Source organism: Mirounga leonina, unplaced genomic scaffold, assembly GCF_011800145.1.
Source record: "Mirounga leonina isolate KUSES-001 unplaced genomic scaffold, KU_Mleo_1.0 Mir_175, whole genome shotgun sequence".
In the NCBI taxonomy this organism is placed as follows: domain Eukaryota; kingdom Metazoa; phylum Chordata; class Mammalia; order Carnivora; family Phocidae; genus Mirounga; species Mirounga leonina.
In genome coordinates, this window is record NW_023270453.1 from 22,713,708 (window position 1) to 22,733,301 (window position 19,594).

Sequence of the window (19,594 nt, forward strand, 5' to 3'; positions counted from 1 at the left end):
TTCAACTTCTTGAGGTTTGTGTATCCAGCTTGTCAAAAGGCAACCCACAGAAGGCTGGGAGAACATATTTACCAATCATATATCTGGTAAAAGACTCCTATCTAAACTTTATAAAAAGCTATTAGAATTTTTTTTTAAATGGACAACCCATTTTAAAAAAGAGCAAATGATCGCAATAGACATTTCTCCAAAGAAGACGTACAAATAGCCAATAAGCACACGAGATGATGCTCCCCATCATAGTCATTGGGGAAATGCTAATCAGACCCACAGTGAGATACCCCCTCACACCCACTAGGACAGCTGAAATCAAAATGTCAGATGAAGCAAGGGTCGATGAGGACATGGAGAAAGTGGAACCCTTATACGCCACCCGTGGACATGTAAAATGGTGCAGCCACTTTGGAAAACAGTCTGACCGTCCCCCTAATTATTAAACCTTAATGCTGCATAATTCAGCAATCCCAAGGAGTGGTCCTAGGAACATACACAAGCAAAGGGAACACAATCATGTGCTCACAAACTTGCCCATGAATGTCCCCAGCAGGGTTATGCATAATAACCAAAAAGTAGAAGCAGTGCAAATGTCCATCAGCGGATGGATCAACAAAATGTGGGAAATCCACACAGCGAATCCATTTACTCAGCCATAAAAAGGAATATAGCCCTGATACTCCCTAAGACATAAATGATCCTTGAGCACATTGTGCTCAGTGAGGGAAGCCAGACACAAAAGGCCACATATTGTATGATTCCACGTATATGAAATGTGCAGAACAGGCAAATCCACAGAGACAGAAGAGGTCGGTGGTCACCAGGAGCCAGGAAGCAAGGAATGGGGAGTGATTGCTAGTGGGTATGAGACTTCTTTCGGGGTGATGAAAATGTTTTAGAATTGCTTGTGGTGATGGATGCATAGCACTGTGGATACGCCAAAATACTGAATCACATTCTTCAAATGGGTGAATACAAAAGCAGATATGAGAATCCAGCTGTCTTCCAGAGTCTTCCGTGAAGCCAAATAGTAAAAAGACTTGCAGGGCGCCTGGGTGGCTCTGACAGTTAAGCATCTGGCTTCGGCTCAGGTCATGATCCCGGGGTGCTGGGATCGAACCCCACGTCGGGCTCCCTGCTCAGCAGAGAGTTTGCTTCTCCCTCTCCCTCTGCAGCTCCCCCTGCTTGTGCTCTCTGTCTCTCTGTCAAAAAAATAAATAAAATCTTTAAAGAAAAAGACTTGCAAAAATATAAAACCAAATCACCCTTCTCACTAATTCTGGTGGGTTTTTTTTTTTAATAAAGTTATCTTTCATAAAAACATGTTACTTATAGTTAACCACTAATGGATTTATTACTGTTACTTTATTTTCTTTAATTTTTTATTATTGTTATTTTTAAATGCATTAATAAATATTTTAAATTTTTCTCAAGTTCAATTTCTAATATGATAAAGATTGGTGGATTTACCCAGAACTAGCTTGATGGGTGTGGCCCTGTGCAATCACACAGGGCCTCCTGCTCAGAAGGACCCCACATTTGGGGGTACGTGGGTGGCTCAGTGGGTTACGTGTCTGCCTTCAGCTCAGGTCATGATCTCGGGGTCCTGGGATCAAGTCCCGCGTTGGGCTCCCTGCTCAGTGGGGAGTCTGCTTCTCCCTCTCCCTCTGCCGCTCCCCCTGCTTGTGCTCGCTCACTCTCTCCTTCTCTTTGACAAATAAATAAAAATCTTAAAAAAAGGGGGGGGAACCCCACTCTTGGCCTTGATACTCTGCTCTCACTGTCTTAAAATTCTTTTTTTTTTTTTGTAAGTGAAGTCCAACGAGACAAGAACACATGCGCTGGGCCCTGGATTCTCAGCATGCAGGCTGCCTCCCGCCACCTCAGTGCCTACCTCAGACACCCATGCCTCAGCCTTCCGGCACCTTGGACCCGCCCTTCGAGTCACCAGGTAAAATACAGGATGCACAGTTAAATTCAAATTTCAGAAAGAAAATGTCTTAAATATAAGTATATCCCAAATATGACATGGGACATACTTATGCTGAGAATTATTTGTTTATCCAAAATTCAAATTTAACTAGGTATCCTGCATTTTCACTTACTAAATAAAAAATTCTCCCCACCTGCCTCCTCCTCCCCACCCTGCCCCCACAGCCGCCCAGAGACTGAGTCAAGTGGCCCCTGGGTTCCTGTGAGGGCCTCAATCACCCCACACGTGTCCTAGGCCAGCTCTGTGCGTTTCTTCCTCCTTTCAACCTTCTGAACCTGCTTCACCTACATTGGCTCTCTGGGTACAGCTGGATCCCCCTCTGCACCCTTGATGTTGAGCGCACAGCCCATCTGCGCATTCGGCACTCCCTCCGAGAGCTGGAGGTGCTCTGGCCCATCAGCCCGGAGACACAACCCTGTCCCACACCCAGACTGAGGGGGGCTTCTCCCAGCCCAGGGAGCTCCATCATCCTGCCAAGAGGAAGGCTGACAAAGTTGTGCTCACTCCTGCATATTCAAAGCCACCTGAACTTGGAGCTAAAAGAGACCATTAAAACCAAAAAGCAGAGGGAAGGGGGATAGGGGACAAGAGGGAGCCAGGAAATGGGGTTGACGCAGAGGGGTTAAGACCTCAATGCCCACACCTGGTTCTGGCCAGACTTGCTGCGTTTTATGAAGCCACCCATTCCCTCCCCCTCCTCTCAGAAGTAGGATGTGGCTCTGATTTTTTTTTGTCTAGTATGGGTGGAAGGGTGTTAGAGCCTCCAGCATTCTCTCCCAGCGTATCCTTGGCTGGGGCAGGGACAGACACAGAAATCACCCCAGGATGTGAACAGAGGAGGGGGCCCAGGCGAATGCCCACCTAGGGCCAGTCAGCCCCCCACAGCCTCACCAGCACCCCTGGGACCCTCTCTGGAGACCAGCCATCCCCGTCTGACTTCTGGAAAAGCCCAGCTCCCACCTCCTCCTGGAAACCTTTGCTGCATGACCCCGCCTTCACCCCCTGCCTCCCCCGGCACCCCCTTGGGCCCCACACACCCAAGCAGCATCCTGAGAAAGGGAGGCTCTGGGCTCCAGGCCAGACAGATCTGGGCTGAAGGCCCGGCGGGGGCTTTCCTCTGCTGCGTGGGCTTCAGCGAGGCACCTGGGCCCTCAGAGTCTCCGTTCTCTCCTCCCAAAAGGGAATGATGGTTACACTCACCTCTCAAAGCCGTTTAAGGCTGCCAAGAAACAGTCCATGCATCCACGGGAATGATGGGCCCTCGGTAAGCATGCAGGAAGCCAGCGGCCTCAGCAACACTGTCCTGGTCAGGACCCCGGTGTCAGCTCCCCGGTGTGCTTGTCATGCTCTCAGCCACGCCAGCTTTCTCCCCGTGTCTCATGCTGCCCGGCCCTGGGAGCTGGAGCTGGGCTTTCCCTGGAGGAGAGGAGAGTGGGGGGATGAGCACTGCAAGCTCTAGGAGAGCCATCAAGGTGGGGGTGGGGGGACACAGGCCAGCTTCCTGCAGCCCCGGGTGCGTTCCGGCTTCTTGAGGGTTTAGTCACGTCAGCAGCCCTGGGGAGGAAGCCCAGCCCAGGGGGCTGCTCTCAGGGTCTCTGCTCACGGAACCCACAGAAAGGGGGCTTCCTACAGGGGCTGCAAGGCCGACCTGCTGCTGTACCCCCCACCCCGGGTCTTACTCTCCAGGAGCTTCCTGCCAATCAGCCTTTTCTTCCCTCTTTACAGGAGGGAAACGCAGTCTGGAGGTCCCCTGGGCGTCTCCGTCCCAGTGTCTATGCAGCCGTGTCCAGGGGGCTTATCCCACGTCTAGACGGAAGGAGACGGTGCTCTGCCCCCAGAGACTCGACTTCCATCAGAAACGAGATGCACACACCTCAGGCTGCAGGTGAGGGACTTGAATGAAGAGAGAAAGGCCAAGTCTGCTTCTCTGTGCCAGCCGGGGGAGCGAGGGGTGGATGAGGCCCAGCCCTCAGCCCAGCCTCAGGATCAGCGGGGAGCTTGTTATGCAGAAACCCACGGCCCCACAGACCTGCAGAGACACCCCCGAGTGTGCAGTGCAGCCAGGCTTGGACGGCCGGGGACACCCTGCCTGACAGCAACAGGGGACAGGCCCCAAACGGAGGAAACCCAGCAGGTAGAAACGGGCAGCCAAGGGAGGTTAGGTCACTGCTGCCCTCAGATGCCGAGTCTTATGCCTCAGAGCCCCCAAACAAAGACAGATCCTGGGGTCACTGCTTGGTGTCCATGATTGATAGAATGATGGCTCCCCAAGGGGTCCACACCCTAATCCCTGGAACCTGTACCCACATGCCTTATATGGCAAAAGAAACTCTGCAGATGGGATTAAGTCAAGGATCTCGAGGTACTGGATGATCCTGGGTTATCTGGGTGAGCCCAGTGTCCTCCCAGGTGACCTCAGAAGTGAGGTCAGAGAGAAACAGGACAGAGCATCAATCCGGGGAAGGTCAGGGAGATCTGAGGCACGAGAAGGACTCCTGCCCACTGTTTCTGGCTTTGCAGACAGAGGAAGGCCAGTGGCCGAGGAGTGCGGCTGGTACCCCAGAAGCTGGGACTGGCCCTCAGCTGGCAGCCAGCCCAGAGACGGGGCCTCAGTGTTGCAACTGCCAGGCACTGGGTTCTGCCAACAGCCTGAGCAGCAACCAGACTCTCCCCAAGTCCCCAGAATGAACGCTGCCCTGCCCATGCCCTGATTTTAGCCTGGGGAGACCCTGGCTGGACTTCTGACCTCCAGAACTGTGGGATAACACACTGGGGTGCTGTAAGATGCTGGGTTCGTGGTGCTTTGTTAAGGCAGCGATGGAGAAAGGAGAGGGGCTTCCCGTTGGCAGCAGCCCCTGACGGGAAGCCCTGCCTCTCTCCCCCGTTGGGGACCCATGGGGTTACAGAGGCCCTGCGGCGTCCGCCACACTCAGGCAGCCCCTGCCCGGCGCCAACCAGTGTCCAGGACCCACACAGGGTGGGCGAAGCTCAGGCTCTCCTTCTCCAAGCCTGGTTAGTGTCCTGGGGTGGCCTCAGCAAAGTACCACACGCTGGGGGGCTTTAACCCCAGATCTGATCTCTCACGCTCTGGAGGCCAGAGTAGGAAACCAGGGTGCTGCAGAGCTGGGCTCCCCTAAAACCCGTAAGCTCATTCCTGCCTCTGTCCTCACATGGCCGCTTCTCTGTGTCTCTTCCTATAAGGACACCAGGCACTGGATTTAGGGCCCACCAGGATGCTCTCATCTTGAAATCCTTAACTAACTACAACTACAAAGGCCCTATTTCCAAACAAGGTCACGGTCACAGGCTCTGGGTAGACATGACTTTGGGGGGGACCCTATACACCCAGTGGAGACCCTTGTGGCACGTCAGTTCCCATGGCCTCCCTCCTTCCCTCCCATAGGCCTGAGTTCCAGCCTCAGTTTCCCACTCTGCCCACGGACAGGGCTGTGAGGGGTTCCTTCACAGAGGGGGACCTTGGGCCCTGAGTCAGCTCTGCCTGAGCCACACAGAGCCTGTGACAAGACTAGAAAGCTTCTGGGGCCGCACACACCCTTACACACCCCCTCACAGTTGCTGGACGAGGAAGCACAGCACTCCCGCCGTTGTCTGCCAGTTCTGGGTGACATACTACAGGACAGCCCCGGGCACGGCCGGCAGGACATGTTCGTCCTCCCCTGCCCTCCCCGCCCTCCTGACCCCAGGCTCTGCCCTGCGGACACGGGCACATCTCCCCATGGCCTGAGGACCTGTGTCTTAAAGCCCTGTGTCTACCATGGGAGAGGGAATAAATGTTCGTTTCTGGAGGGGATTAACACTGAGCTTATGATACTTAATAAAAACCAGACTGCACCCCACGGCGTCTCACCCGGAGTGGCACCAGCCTTCCCAACCCTTCTGGGGAGGCGCGGCAGGGTAGGTGACCTGGGCGAGCTGCCCACCCACGTGGGCCCACAGGCAGGAGCCACTGGTGCAGATGGAACCACCAGCCTTTAGCTTCCAGATCCTTCTCCACACCTCCCAGTCCAGAAAATGAGGGTGGCATGAACCTTGTCTGAGGCTGGCTCCTCACTTCCGGAACATTCTTCCTGACTGGCCCACCCTGTTGTATTCATTTCCAATGCTGCGTAACAAACGAGCACAAATCCAGCAGCTTAGAGCAGCACCCACTTACAGCCTCGCTGTTCCCGTGAGTCGGGAGTCCGGAGCTTCCCATCCAGGTGTTGGCCAGGGTAGTGTCTGAGGTCCCAGGGATCCTCCCAAGCTCACGTGGTTGTTGACAGAATTCATTTCCTTTTTTTTTTTTTTTTAAAGATTTTATTTATTTATTTGAGAGAGAGAGAATGAGAGACAGAGAGCACGAGACGGAAGAGGGCAGAGGGAGAAGCAGACTCCCTGCTGAGCAGGGAGCCCGATGCGGGACTCGATCCTGGGACTCCAGGATCATGACCTGAGCCGAAGGCAGTCGCTTAACCAACTGAGCCACCCAGGCGCCCGACAGAATTCATTTCCTTGCTTTTGTAAAGACTGAAGGCCCTGGTTTGGGCTCGCTGGGCCAGGGCCACCCTCGCTCGAAGAGGCAGCCTGTGGCCCCTCCCATCAGGGCCCCCCCAGCTGCTCACAGCAGCCAGGCCAGCAAGGGGGTCACTGTGACTTCTGCCCCTGCCTTCCTGACCTGTTAGGGACTATGAGTGCCCCCCAAAACTCCTATATTGAAACCCCAAGCCCCCAGGTGTCGGCCACACCTGTCCTCCCGAGATACGGCTCTGAGGGGGTGTCCACCTAATCCCCTCCCACTGCAGCTCGGGCATCGCAGCTCAGCCGTGAGCAGGTGAACCGAGGTTTGCGTGCTCTGCCAGCTCCCATCACGCACATGGCCCGACGCAGCCTCGGTTTACCCATCTGTGAAATGGGGTTAATAACACAGCTACCTGATGGAGAAATAGAATAACACTGATGAGCGTCTGCCTGGTGCGGGCCCCACGCTGAGAGCTCTCACATGTTCTTCTGGGTGCAGGAAACACTAGCGGGCATTTTTCTCATCGGCCTCTGCCTCCTTCCCTTCTTTCCCTTTCTTTCTGACTCCCCAAACTTGTGGGGTTTTCTGAGCACATCACACGAGGCCGTGGACTCCCGAGGCACAAAGGCATCCGGGTTTGTTTCTTCTTGCTCTTCTGGGCCTGCCTGCAATCTGCACCCCGGCAATGCTCCCTCCCAGCCTGTGTGTCTCCCCTCTTTGCACCCAGCAGGACCAGCCCCCCCGTACACCCTCTGTATAAGAGGGCTCCCCACCCCACTCCCCAACCTAATCCAGACAGTGACACCGGGGCTCAGACAGTTTCCAGATGCTTCTCCCAAACAGACGTGTGGCCTGCTGCAGCGTCGCTCCGTCTCCCATCCTCTCATGGAACACGGGCTTCCCCTTCAGTGGCTGGCCGAAGGGTACGTCTCCAGACAGGCTCTCCATCAGATGCCCTGTCCTTCCTCTTGGAAGCCGGAAAAGAGGCAACAGGGTCGGACCCATGGTGGCTGTCGATCCTCAGGGCTCGGAGCTGCAGCGAAGGGCCGGGAGCAGAGAGGCAGTGAGAACAAGATACCCAATTGTTCACTGCCTGACTGCGGGTCCGCTTGCCCCTTCCTCAGGATACTTGAGTAGGAAATCCTCCTAGCAACCGTTTTGCATGAACTGTCTTGCTTGATTGACTTTTCATACGGCTCTTCCAGCAAAAAGCACGTGCAGTTGTGGTTCAGATTAAGCAGTATAAAAAAATCTCTCGGCCTCAAAGCCAGGAGCTTGGCTCTGAGGGGGAGCAGAGTCCCCGGCCTCTTGTCCCTGGCAATCTGGGCAGTGCCCGTGCTGGGGGTCGAGTTAGAGGAGTCTCACCATTTCTGAAGGTGGGGCCGAACATGCCAGGGGCACAGGGCTCAGGGGCAGGGCCGTCACCTGAGGCTGGGTGGCCTACAGGTGCTCGTGCATCTGGAGGGTCTCCTTAGCACTGATGGCCAGCTGTCATCAGAGTCCCCCTCGAGCCAGGCCTTCGGGCATTCTCGGCCAGGCTCTGCCCACAGCCCGTTTGGAGATGTAGCCCTGGCACCCTTGTCCAGAGGGCAGTGCTGCTTCTGAACCCCAGCAGACTGGCTCCAGGAATCAACACGGGCCGTGCCCAGCATGCCCACTCTCAACCCCACCTGGGGTTTTGAACAAACCTCTTCTGCTCATGCCAGCTTGTCCAGCACAGACTATGCCCCCGGATTATTCCACAGGAGCCCCCCCCCCCGCACTCACCAGCTCTGTCCTGGGAGCAGCCCGGGGTCTCCAGGAGGTGCAGGGGAGGATGAGGTGGGCAAGGCCAGCCCCTGCCAACTTGGCCTCCCCAAGCAAGGGTCCACAGAGGGGCTGCTGCTAGTGGGCCCTGGGCCGTGAATACATGCCCGGCCCAGGACCCCGGCTGCAGAGCCGCCCCCTCGGCCGTCACAGGAGGAAACCTCACCCTTGTGCCCCTGAACTTCCCTCAGGTTACATCTGTGGTGGGCACTCCTCGATGAATCTTTCATGTCCTGGGAAAATTAATAACCCATCCCCATACGCCAGAGTTTTCTATGAAAGTCCTTTTTTTAAAAAATTGAGATGAAATTCACGTTGAAGGAAATCACCACGTTTAAGTGAACAATTCCGTGGCATGTGGTACCTTAGTGCTGTGTGATCAGCACCCTATCTAGTTCCAAAACACGCTCTCCTCCCCGCAAAGGGAAACCTAAGCCCATCCCTCCCTGGGCGCCTGGCACCCACCACTCTGCTCTCTGTCTCTGTGGATTCACCCGTCCTGCACGTCTCACATAAAGGCAATCGTACGATATGCGACCCTTTCTGTCTGGCTTCTCTCACTTACCTACTATTTCCAAGATGCGTTCACGCTGTGATGCGTATCAGAGCTTCAACCCTTTTCGTGGCTGAAGAAGAGCCCAGTGCATGAGGAGACCACGTTCTGTGTATCTGTTCTTCTGTGGATGTTTCCACCTTTGGCTCTTGTGAGTCATGCGGCCGTGGACATTGTGCGCGTTCTCATCTGTACACCGGTTTGTAAACCTTCCGGGTACATACGTGAAGGGCCTGCTTTACACTCATGGTTTTTCTTTTTTCTTTTTTTTAAGATTTTATTTATTTATTTGAGAGAGAGAGAATGAGAGAGAGCGAGTACATGAGAGGGGGGAGGGTCAGAGGGAGAAGCAGACTCCCTGCCGAGCAGGGAGCCCGATGCGGGACTCGATCCAGGGACTCCAGGATCATGACCTGAGCCGAAGGCAGTCGCTTAACCAACTGAGCCACCCAGGCGCCCAACTCATGGTTTTTTTTTAAACAGCCTGACCACTGCCTCCTCGGCCTCACACCTGCAGGGTACCCCCTGCCCGGGCATGGCTGGGCTCCTGAAGGCGGCAGGCAGGCCACCCCTCTCCCAGGGCTGCCCTTTCTTGCATCCTACAGCTTCTGTAGTTCGTGCTGTGTTTTTCTGGTTATTTGAAGAGTGGTCCCTCTCCTCGGGGAGCTCACATAAGACAGACACGTAGGAAATAGAGAAAGAGTGACTTTGGAACCAGAGAGCCCTGGGGAGGAGCACAAAGGACTGCGGGCTGCAGAGGGCATCCAGAGTCTGGAGGCTGCCACGGCTGCCCAGAGGAAAGCATCGAGGGTCTGCATGCTTTTCCGGGCCCGTCCTGGGGGCGATGTGGCTGCTAAGACCAGGAGCTCCTGAATAGGAACAAGGAGCTCCCAGGAAAGACGCCATCTAAAGTTTGGGAAGGGCCTCTGGTTCTGGCTGAGGGGACAGGTCCTGAGAGTGTCCACTCTGCCACATGAAGACCAGCCATGGGGACCCGGAAGACCAGGCCTTTCCCCAAAGCACCCTTGCTCCTGGTTGAAAGGGACTCACAGGTGCTGCCCAGAATGGTACCCCTCCTTCCAGCCTCTCCTCCAACACCTGGGACTGCCCTGCAGCCAGTCTTAGAAGCCTAGGAGGGGAGCAAGCAGGCCCTCCAGCCCTGGACACAGGGACCCCCTCACGGGAGGACAAGAGCCAGTAGGTCACTGCAGATGGGCTCCCAGCATCCTCCAGGGGAGGGAGGGAGCCAGGCCCCATGCATGGTGACAGCCTTGTAGCTGGTGAACATTCCAGTGATGTGGGTACAAGGATAAGGAGGAGGGCAGGGCACTTTCTGGGTCCCCTCTCCTCATCCGGAATGAAGATTCATCATAGGGACGTACTGCTGGGCCAGCAGGGAGGGCAGATCCAGGGCCCAAAGCTCCCCTGCCTCTAGCCCGGCATGGAGGCCACTCAGGCCAGGGTCTGGTCAGGGTTCCCAGTGGCCGCGGGCAGAAGGTGCAGGGTAAAGAACACTGTCCTCACCCCCAAACCAGGTGCGCCTGCCTGTCCTGGTGGGCCCCCAGCCTCTACCAACCATGGCCCAAAGGCCTGGGGCTGGTGAGGACCCCCAGTCCCAGCCACCCCATCCCAGTGCGGCTGGCTTAGGAGGCGTGCAGAAGGAGTCCCCAGGCCCTTTCTCCTCCACGGAGCAGAACAGGAAGAAGGTAACTGAATCAGCATTTCTTGCCCCTCTGGAACATTCCAACATGGAAAACCCACTGAGCAGCTGGGGAAACAATTTAGGGACTTTAATTAAAGGCCGATGGCTCTCCCACAGAGACTCACCCCCACATGCAGCCGGGAAGACCCACCACATCTGCCCTCAGTGTGTTCTGAGCCCCAGCTGGGCACCTGGCTCTGGGCGTTGGCAGCCAGGCCCCGTTTCCACTGGGAGGGGGATGACTGGAACCAGCCAGTCCACCCTTTCTCCTCACTGTTGCCAGTCTGCCTTCTGGGCACCAAAGCCAGACAAACAAGCAACTCCCACAGCTCTGCTTCCAAGAGGCTTCAGGAAGGGAAAAGTGGGTCATGTCAGCGAGCTCAGGAAACGGACTCCAAGTGTGGGAAGGAAATGAGCCCAGTGTGAGAGCACAGCCACCCCTTTCTGAGGCCAGCTCCCTCTCTGTCTGCACCTTCTGTGGGGAAAGGCATTCCAGGCACAGGGAACAGCATGTGCAAAGGGGACCCGGGCCACGGCAGGTGGAAGGAGCTAACAGGGGCAGAAGCTCAGGGGTGAGAGGAGCGTGCAGGCTGGGGGGCGGGGGCAGGCTTCCAAGGGCCTGCACAGCTGCGGTCAGGCATCTGGTCTTCATACTGGAGGCAGTGGGGGTGGGGGGAGCAGACTGGAGTGTTTTAAAATAATGGGATCTGGTTTACTCGGAGGATACCCCTCAGGCTGCCGTGCAAGCTAAGAAGCTCATTGCAGAAGAACAGAAGCCGTGTCCTAAAGCCATCCAGGCATGAGCTGGTGGACGTCTGGACAAGGGTGTGTCTGGGAAGAAGGAGAAACAGGCATGGACTGGGCTGGGAACTAGGCTCCAGCCTCCCCTCCCGCCCGTGCCGCCCGGGGCAGGCCGCCACGTGGTCACTAAGTGAGGCTGCAGCCCCGGGAACAGGCAGGAGCCGCCAAGCCCAGAGTTTGCCACCCAGCAGCGATTCCTTCCTCCTCATAGTTGTTGCAACTTGGGCCAGCCCCCCGGCACCCACATCAGAGGTCGGAGCTGGGGAGGAGGCCACAGGAACATCGTGCCCACATCTGCCCACCACATTTCCAGCAAGGTCTCTTGGGAACAGCCCCCAGCCCGGCCCCTGGCCTGACCCCAATGGCAGAGCCTAGAGACAGTGCTGGCCCCTCCGGACAGGCCAGACAGGAGTGTCCTCTGGGCCCAGAACCGGCAGGAACAGGGGCAAGACTCCGGGCTGCGGAGCACAGAGGCCCCCATCTCCCTCCCCACGTCCGGTTGCGCCTTCCCTCAGCTGGCCCCAGGTCCGTACCACCCGCGAGGTCATGTGGCAAAGATAGTAGCTGCCCTGCCTGATGGGGTCACCGGTTCACAGTCAGCCAGAAAGGGCGCTGCCACTCCCCTGGAAATCCTCCCTCATTTCGGCTCTGGGGCCAAGGGCGCACAGCTGATGCAAGTAGCCCAGGGTGGAAAGGCCACAGCAGGGCCAAGGATTTGATAGGGACCCAAGGCCTGGGGTGCAGAGGATGCAGCCACGTCCCGGGAGGGCCCAGCACAGCCAGGCCAGGCCAGGCTTGGGCCTAAGGGTCCCTGGAGGCCCTTGTCGTGGCAGTCTGTGGACGCCTGGCAGGCAGCATTGTGGTTGGGAGCAGTCATTCTGGAAGGGGCCTCTGCACTCCCAGGGGGAGGAGTGGCTGGGGCCCCGGAGCACGGCCCAGTCGGGCCTAACTCAGGAGCTGAGCACGCAGCTGGGCTGCATCCGCCCCTGCCCATGCCCCAGGGGAGAGAGCCTGTCACACACAGAACTGGGGCATCCAGGGCCCGGGGGAGGGTGTGGGACCCAGAGTGAGCAGTCCTATAGATCGTGCAGGGTCTGAAGGGTGGGCAGTGCCTGGGTGGGTGGTGCCAGACTGTCCCGGCTGCTTGGAGGCTGTTAGAACCACCCCCTCCTGCCAATCACACTCACTGTTGGGCAATTTCACCAGATTTCCAGGAGGAAGCATCCAATGGGCATTAAGATGTGGAATTAGCTGAGGTCATGGGTGTAGCCCTAAGAGTTGGATAGATCCAACTTAAATCCTGCCCTAGGCTTCAAGTGGGCCACCTAGGGCCTCCATGTCCTCATCCAGAACATGGGGACAACATAGCTCAGCATCCCAGGGCTGACCACAGAGCCCGAGGGCCACTTCCAGAATCACCAGGTTGAAGCTGTGTCACTGGGCAGGCCCTAAACCTCTCTGAGCCTCAGGTGCTCATCTGTCACATGCGGCCAAGCTCACTGCACATCTCAAGGGATGTAAAAGGACTGGGTTTGGGACCACTCCTGGCATATGAACAGTGTCCCGTATGGGAGCTGGTGTGATGATCCTTTTCCTGTGCGGTGGCCCCTCCAACCCCCACCCTGCAACCCTCAAGAACACAGACCCAAACTTTATTTCTTAAATATTTTCCTCCACCCATCATCTGTACACGGGCTGTTCTGGCCAGGGGACGGGCACCAACTAAGGTTCCTGAGTGTCCACACGGGCTGGCCTGTCCTGCTCAGTCCCAGCCGAAGTCCTGGCCAGTCATCTGGTAGAACTTGCGGTTGAAGGGCCGGTAGAAGTCCCGCAGCCGTTGGACCACAGCCGCGGGCACCCGGGGGTGGGGCCGGCCCTTGGATTTGCCCAGGCAGCGCGGGTTGCTGCTCCCCTGGGCCTTCTTGAGGCAGGGGAAGCCCTTGGTGGCGTTGAAGTAAAAGTGCTTGTCCGTGACCACCCGTTTGAGGCCCAGGAAGTCCTGCACACGGCCCACCTCTCCCGCCGGGTCGCTGACCAGGCGCTCACCGCTGACGAACAGGAAGCGGGACAAGGGGAAGAAGCGCAGCCAGTTGTCCAGATGCTGGGCATATAGGCCGATGCGCACGGCGCTCCAGGCTGTGTCCACGGGGCCCAGGCCATGGCGGAAGGCCAGGGCACGGAAGCTGGGCAGGCCCGGGGTCTTGGAGAGAGTCTGGGCGTAGTCGGAGATGGCCCGAGTCACGGGGTTCCGCACCACCACGATCAACTTCGTGTCTGGGGACATGCCGTGGATGCGGCCAGGAGCCTCCCGAGTCACGAAGTAGCTAGGGGTTTTCTCCATGGTGATCTGCCCATCCAGGGTGCGTGGCATCAGGCTCCTGGGCCACGGGGGTGAGGAGAGGTAGGTGAGAGCGGGTACTGGCCCCCAGGGACCCAGGACTAACCTCGCCTTCCTCCAGGGATGTCCCAAACCTCCAAGGTGGGCAAGCCTTCCCCAGCAAACCCACCCATCCTACATGCTTGGGTGGGCAGCCTGGATATAGGCCATGAGGACCCCCAGCCCCAGCACAGGCTCCCTGCCCCCCTCCCAGAACTAGACTGTGCCCACACCTGACACCGCTGGGGCTCTGGCCCCAGACCCAGTTCTCCCAAGGCCGGCGGCCTGGACCTCCGCCCCCAGCCTCTCCGGCCTCTGATTATAGCCCTGCTAATTCTCACGGACCTGGACCGGATCAGAATGGATCCACTGCACACTGAAGAACAGTGAGTGCGGTGGCCTCCGGACCCATCCCAAGTCCCCCAGCTGCCTGGGCCTCCCAGACCAGGCTTACACCCCAGAGTGCCAGGCTGCAGCTGCAGCATTTCTGGCCTGGGGAGGGGAGCACCGATCCCATCCCAAGGTTCTGGGGGAGTTGTTCTGGGGGGAGTCTCCCCCCACACAGCCCCACCTGCCTTCCCCGCCCCACAGCCCCCTGACCACCCAAACCTGGGGCAGCCCACCCTGCCGGCCCAGGGGGGCAGGTACCCTGAGCAGTGTCTCGAGGCCACACCTGCCAACCAGGTAGTACAGGGTGAGGCAGGGCGGGGTGTGGCCTGGCCAGCTGAGCAAACAGCCCTGGGGGAGGGCCAGGAACTAGGTCAACATAGGCATAGGCTGTTAGGACCTGTGCTAGGGAGGAGAGGTCTCTGCGGGCTGGCCCCACCTCCTGTCCTCTGAGGGAGCTGCCCCTACCTGGCCCACAGCCCCCAGGACTGGCCCCAGCCAGGGAACTGACCCAAGGGTGGAGTTCAGGTTTCCGTCCAGCCTAGGGGACCCCCAGACACAAGCCCCTGGGAGGCTGGGCCTGAGTCTCCTCCTTCTGCTCAGACCCCCAACAAAACTCAGGCCAGGTGGACACGCAGATGCACAGACCCACAAGGTGGGGTGCTTAGCTTGGAGGGTGCTAGTGGTAGGACAGGAACGTGTACATGTGAGTCCAGGGCATGCCACTGGTTCCCTGACACCCCCCCCCAGGGGCTCTGGGGGGTCAGGTGGGCTGCACCGTCTGCTAGCTATGGGAGCTTCCCCCCTCCCTCAAAACCAGGCTCCAGGCAGAGCTGGTCTACAGAAGCGATAGGGACAACTCTGCTTCTCCCATCTCATGAACGACTGGGCTGGGATTCCCTCCATGCCGCTCACTGCCCCATTTGATAGGCAGGCACACAGAGGCTCAGGGAGGAAGCAGGAAGGGCAGGGGGGACGTTAGTCCACAACCCTGGGCTGCAGCTGGGGTCAGCTTGGATTCTGCTCCCAAAGCCCCTGCACCCCTCAGCCTGCCTCCTGCCACTGGGAGTACAGTTGGGAATAGTCCCCAGTCCTCTCCCTCCAAAGGGATAAGTTCAAGGAGATCTTGGCTGGTGACAACACCAAGGGCTGAGATGTAGGGCTCACGAGAGGGAAAGGAGTTCTCCCTGCACTGAGCCTCACTGCTGAGACCCACAAAGACACGGTGTGCCAGGCCAATCAGAAGCCACCGTCCCTGGGCGCCTGGGTGGCTCAGTTGGTTGGGCGACTGCCTTCGGCTCAGGTCATGATCCTGGAGTCCCTGGATGGAGTCCGCATTAGGCTCCCTGCCCAGCAGGGAGCCTGCTTCTCCCTCTGACCCTCCCCCCTCTCATGTGCTCTCTCTCTCTCATTCTCTCTGTCTCAAATAAATAAATAAAATCTTTAAAAAAAAAAAAAGAAGCCACCATCCCTGGGGTGCTGGGTGGGGCATTCAGTTCAGTGTCCCACTCTTGGTTTCAGATCAGGTCTTGATCTTGGGATCGTGAGATCAAGCCCTGTGTTGGCTCTGTGCTCAGCAGGGAGTCTACTTGGGACTCTCCCTCCCTATGTCTCTGCCTCTGCCCCTGCCCCTCCCACACCCCAAATAAATAATAAATCTCAAAAAAAAAAAAAAAGAAGAAGAAGAAGTCACTGTCCCTCCCTTCATCACCTTCCTCAGGGAAGACAACAGCCCGGATTGCTCAGGGGATGCCCCCCCCATCTTCCACACACTCTTTCCATCCCTTCTATCCCCCAGGCACCCAGTGACCCCAGAGGTGCACCATCTTTCCCTTAGCAGACTCTGCACTTCGGCTTCTGAATATCCTGCTCCCCTTGGCTCCTTCCTGGTGGGGAGGGGGGCTACAAGGAAGAGGTAAGGGGACATCAGCACCTACTGCTGCTGTCTCTCCAAGGAAGTCAGAGGAGCAGCCGAAAGAGGTGCCTCAGGATCCACCATGGAGAGGAGTGGGGATGGGCAGGGGCTGCAGACTTCCCTGGCCCACTCCTGCCACACACCAGCTTGAGCTCGGAGATCCTTGGATCAGTGACTCTCCCCAGGCCTGGCCCGGGGAGTGGAGTAGGGTGGGGATGGGGACTTTTGGGGGGTGGGAGAGACTGGGGAGGAGAAGAGGAGCAAGGCTCTGACCCCCACACAGCAAACATCTGACAAGCTGTTCTATGGACCCCCCCCCCCCACCAAGTTCATCTGGTCTGCATTTCCTTGCGGCTTCAGTCCAGCGCTGGGCGACTCTCCCTCATCCTCAGCCCCGCTCACTTGGTCCCACACCTCTCCTGGGCCCCAGCCAGCCAGGCCTGGGACCCAGCAGAAACCAGTCCTGGCTTCTGTGTGGAACCCTGCAGTGCTGGGGGGAGTGGGGGCCTTGAGTGCCCAGTCACGTGAGCCTCTCTCCAGGTGAGCAGGGGGAGATAAATCCCACAGAAGCCGGGATCCCTCCCCCCACATACTTAGACCCCAAATTCACTGCTCCTGTATTCGCTGCTTGGGCTGCCAGAGCCAGGGGGGTTCCCCCACCTGCATCCTTCCCCATCTCCTTTCACTTTTCCAAAATGCTATGATCAAAGTAGAGCCCCCACCTGCCCCTCCTCCCTCCTGAACTGAGACTTTGGGGTGTTTGTGCGACCCTCGCACCTGACAAGCAGAAGGTATTCAGTGAGTGAGTGAATAAAGTAAAAATGCTGAGTTTGGGGGCACTTGAGGGTCACAGTCCCCAAGACAGAGGACCTTCAAGAGCCTGTGAGATGAACTTCCTGGAGCCCAGGAAGAGGCAACAACTTTGAGCAGCCCATGGGAAGGACCGAAGCCACTGCCTGAAATGAGATTGGTCACAGCCCTGTGGGTAAGGAGGGGGAGGGTCCCAAAAATTCAACTGGGGGCGCTAGCCACTCCTCTTCTACTCACTGCCCCAACCCCCTCCCCAGAACAGGGCTCTGCACTCATTGGAGGCCCAACCCAGGGTCCTGAGAGCAGACAACACTGCCAGACCATGCCCAGGGGCGGGGCAACTTCTTTGCTTTAGGGGAAACTGAGGCAGGGATGGGCATTTTCAGAGGCTTACTGAACACTCACAGCTGGTGGAAAGGACAGACAGGCCCAGAAGCACAGGGCAGCTGTGAGCACAGCAAGCCCACCTCCACACTTGTCAGTACACAGCCACAGTCCCTTTGGGGGCACCTGGACGCACGCACCCCAGAAGCTCAGCCAGCCTGGCTCCTGCTGGCTCTGCACTGGCCGGCGAAGGGTCGGTGCTAGCCAGCTCTGAGAGACCGCTCTGGATTAATGGAGGCCACTGGGACCTGACCCTCTGCACCCTCTGCCTCCACCCCTCCCCCCAGGGGAGGGGGCTCTAAAAATGAGAAAGGAGAAAGTCTCTTCTCTACCAGAGTTAGACATGCTCCTGAATCTCCCCGGTCCCACCTCAGGCACTCCAGGATCCCAAGAACACCTCCCCAGAGCTGAAAATCAGGCCCAGCTGCCTCTCAGCTGCCTCACCCTCCCCGGCACTGGAGCATGCACCCAGGGAGGGGCTAGACAGGGCCTGTGGACCCCAGGCTCTTTGAGAACCATGGGGGACTAGCACTGCTGCAGACCCTCATTAGCCCAGCTCAGCGCCTCCCCACAGCTCCTTGGTCAAAGCTCTCAAGTGCGCCATAGGTAACAGTGTGTCCTCCACCCCCCGCCCCTCCTCCTCTTCTTCCTCTCCCTCTGCAGAGCAGTGAGGGATTAGGGATGCTTTTGGAAGCTGCAGCACTGTCAGAGTGGGGTAGCTGTCTCTCCCTGAGCATCGAGGATGCTGGGACTTGGCCAGTTGGGTCCAAGGATGGACTTGCTTCCACCACCCGACTTCCCTAGGGCCCCCAACAGCAGCAACCCTTCAGAGCTCAGGACCCAGCATCCCCATTCTCACTGGGGCCCCTCCAAACCCATGAGTGGTTTTAATGCAAAAGGCAAAGATAATAAATAGGAGTGGGCGGGGTTCGGCTGGGTGTGGGGTGGGTTGGGGGGGAGGGGAATCTGGGAAGAGGAAACTGGTGCACCTGGGAGTCAAGAGTCTGCGTCCTGCTACCCTGCACTCCCCATTAGTTCCCCAGGTGACCTTGGGCTGGGTCCTTTCTGCCCAGTACTTGGGGATGAGGTGAGAGCTACAGGGAGTGGGGTGACTCACTCTCCATCTGGAAGCCCTCATTTCCCCGCAGGAAGGGACAGGGCACCATGGCAGGCTTTTGCACAGTTGAAGGAGGCAGAGGGCAGGGCCTCACACTGCTTCAGCCAGGACAGGGTGCTCCCCCACATGCTGCCACGGCACCCCAAGGCCATCCTGTTAGGCGGCAGGGCAGCTACAGAGCCCTTGACATGAGGCTGGGGTCCCAATTCCCACCTCTTCCTCCTTTCTAAATAAAGCCCACACTTTCTCCAGACCCCCAGAACCACAGAGAAGGATTCCTCTTCCCAGGATTGAGGCTCTGGGGGGGAGGCAGACACTTGCTAGGAGGCTGCAGGGAAAATTCTTGAGGTAACTGGCCAGAGGTCAGACACGCTCTCCCAGAGTGATCCAGTGGGGAAGGATGGATGAGCGTGAAGCATTTCTAATGCTCCTCAAACCCCACTAGCTTGCAACTACTCATCTGGAATCGAAACTCCTCCTCTCCAGTCTTGCTGAGAACCCTCATTAACCCCGAACCAGGGTTTTCCCTGGACTTTTCAAAGTTTCTGGGAGCCCCCGGCCAGTGACCGCTCCTCCTTTCTGTAAAATCCAATGCAGGGGGATCGTGTCCCCGAGGTCAAGCCTCGGCCCCCCACCCAGGCTGGTCTCAGCCCGGATCCCTGGATACCTCACCCCGCCGTGTCTCCAGTGAGACCCCAGGGGCGCACATGCTGTTGTTCGAAGGCACTCGCCAGGGCGCGCACCGAAGCCGACGGGGCGGACAGGCCGGGCGCTCACCGGTACCAGGCGAGGCCGCGCTCGTAGCACCTGTCGAAGAAGTGGGGCTCAGAGCCGATTGCGCGGACGTCGGGGTGCAGCCGCAAGAACTCCAGCAGGGCGCGCGTGCCGCCCTTCTTCACGCCCACGATGAGCGCCTGCGGGAAGCGCCGGCGTCCCGGGCCGCTGGCCACAGGCAAGCCTGGCGCCCCGGGGCTGCCGACCGCGCGGAGCGGCTCAGCGCGCGCGGGGGCCGGCACAGGGGCGCGGGCGGCCGGCGGGCAGCGGCTCGGGAGGGTGCAAAGGCAGTAGGCGCCGAGCACCAGCGCGGCGAGCACCAGCGGCGCCCGCGGCGCCCGCGGCGCCCGCAGCGCGGCCCCCGGCCCGGCCCCCGCGCCCTGGCCGCCTCCGGCCCCGCCGCCCACGCCGCCGCCACCTGCCATGGGGTTGTGCCGCGCCCAGGCCCTGGATCGGGGGCTG

General features: G+C 58.3%; 1 protein-coding gene across 1 annotated transcript; it reads right to left on the reverse strand.

Annotated features, from left to right (window-relative positions):
• Window positions 1-13,063: 13,063 nt before the first annotated feature.
• Window positions 13,064-19,557, reverse strand: HS3ST6 (heparan sulfate-glucosamine 3-sulfotransferase 6). The gene is made up of 2 exons (XM_035022415.1): window positions 19,136-19,557; window positions 13,064-13,746 (listed from the first exon to the last, which is right to left on the reverse strand). The coding sequence occupies exons 1-2, from the start codon at window positions 19,555-19,557 to the stop codon at window positions 13,131-13,133; spliced, it is 1,038 nt and encodes a 345-aa protein (XP_034878306.1). The 3' UTR covers window positions 13,064-13,130.
• Between the last annotated feature and the right edge of the window lie 37 nt (window positions 19,558-19,594).

Bases quoted from the DNA above. Each gene is read 5' to 3' on its own strand.
- HS3ST6 (XM_035022415.1), bottom strand. From the start codon at position 19,557: ATGGCAGGTGGCGGCGGCGTGGGCGGCGGGGCCGGAGGCGGCCAGGGC. The intron at 13,747-19,135 runs GTGAGCGCCCGG...CCCGTGGCCCAG, and splicing joins CGCGGCCTCGCCTGGTACCG to GAGCCTGATGCCACGCACCC.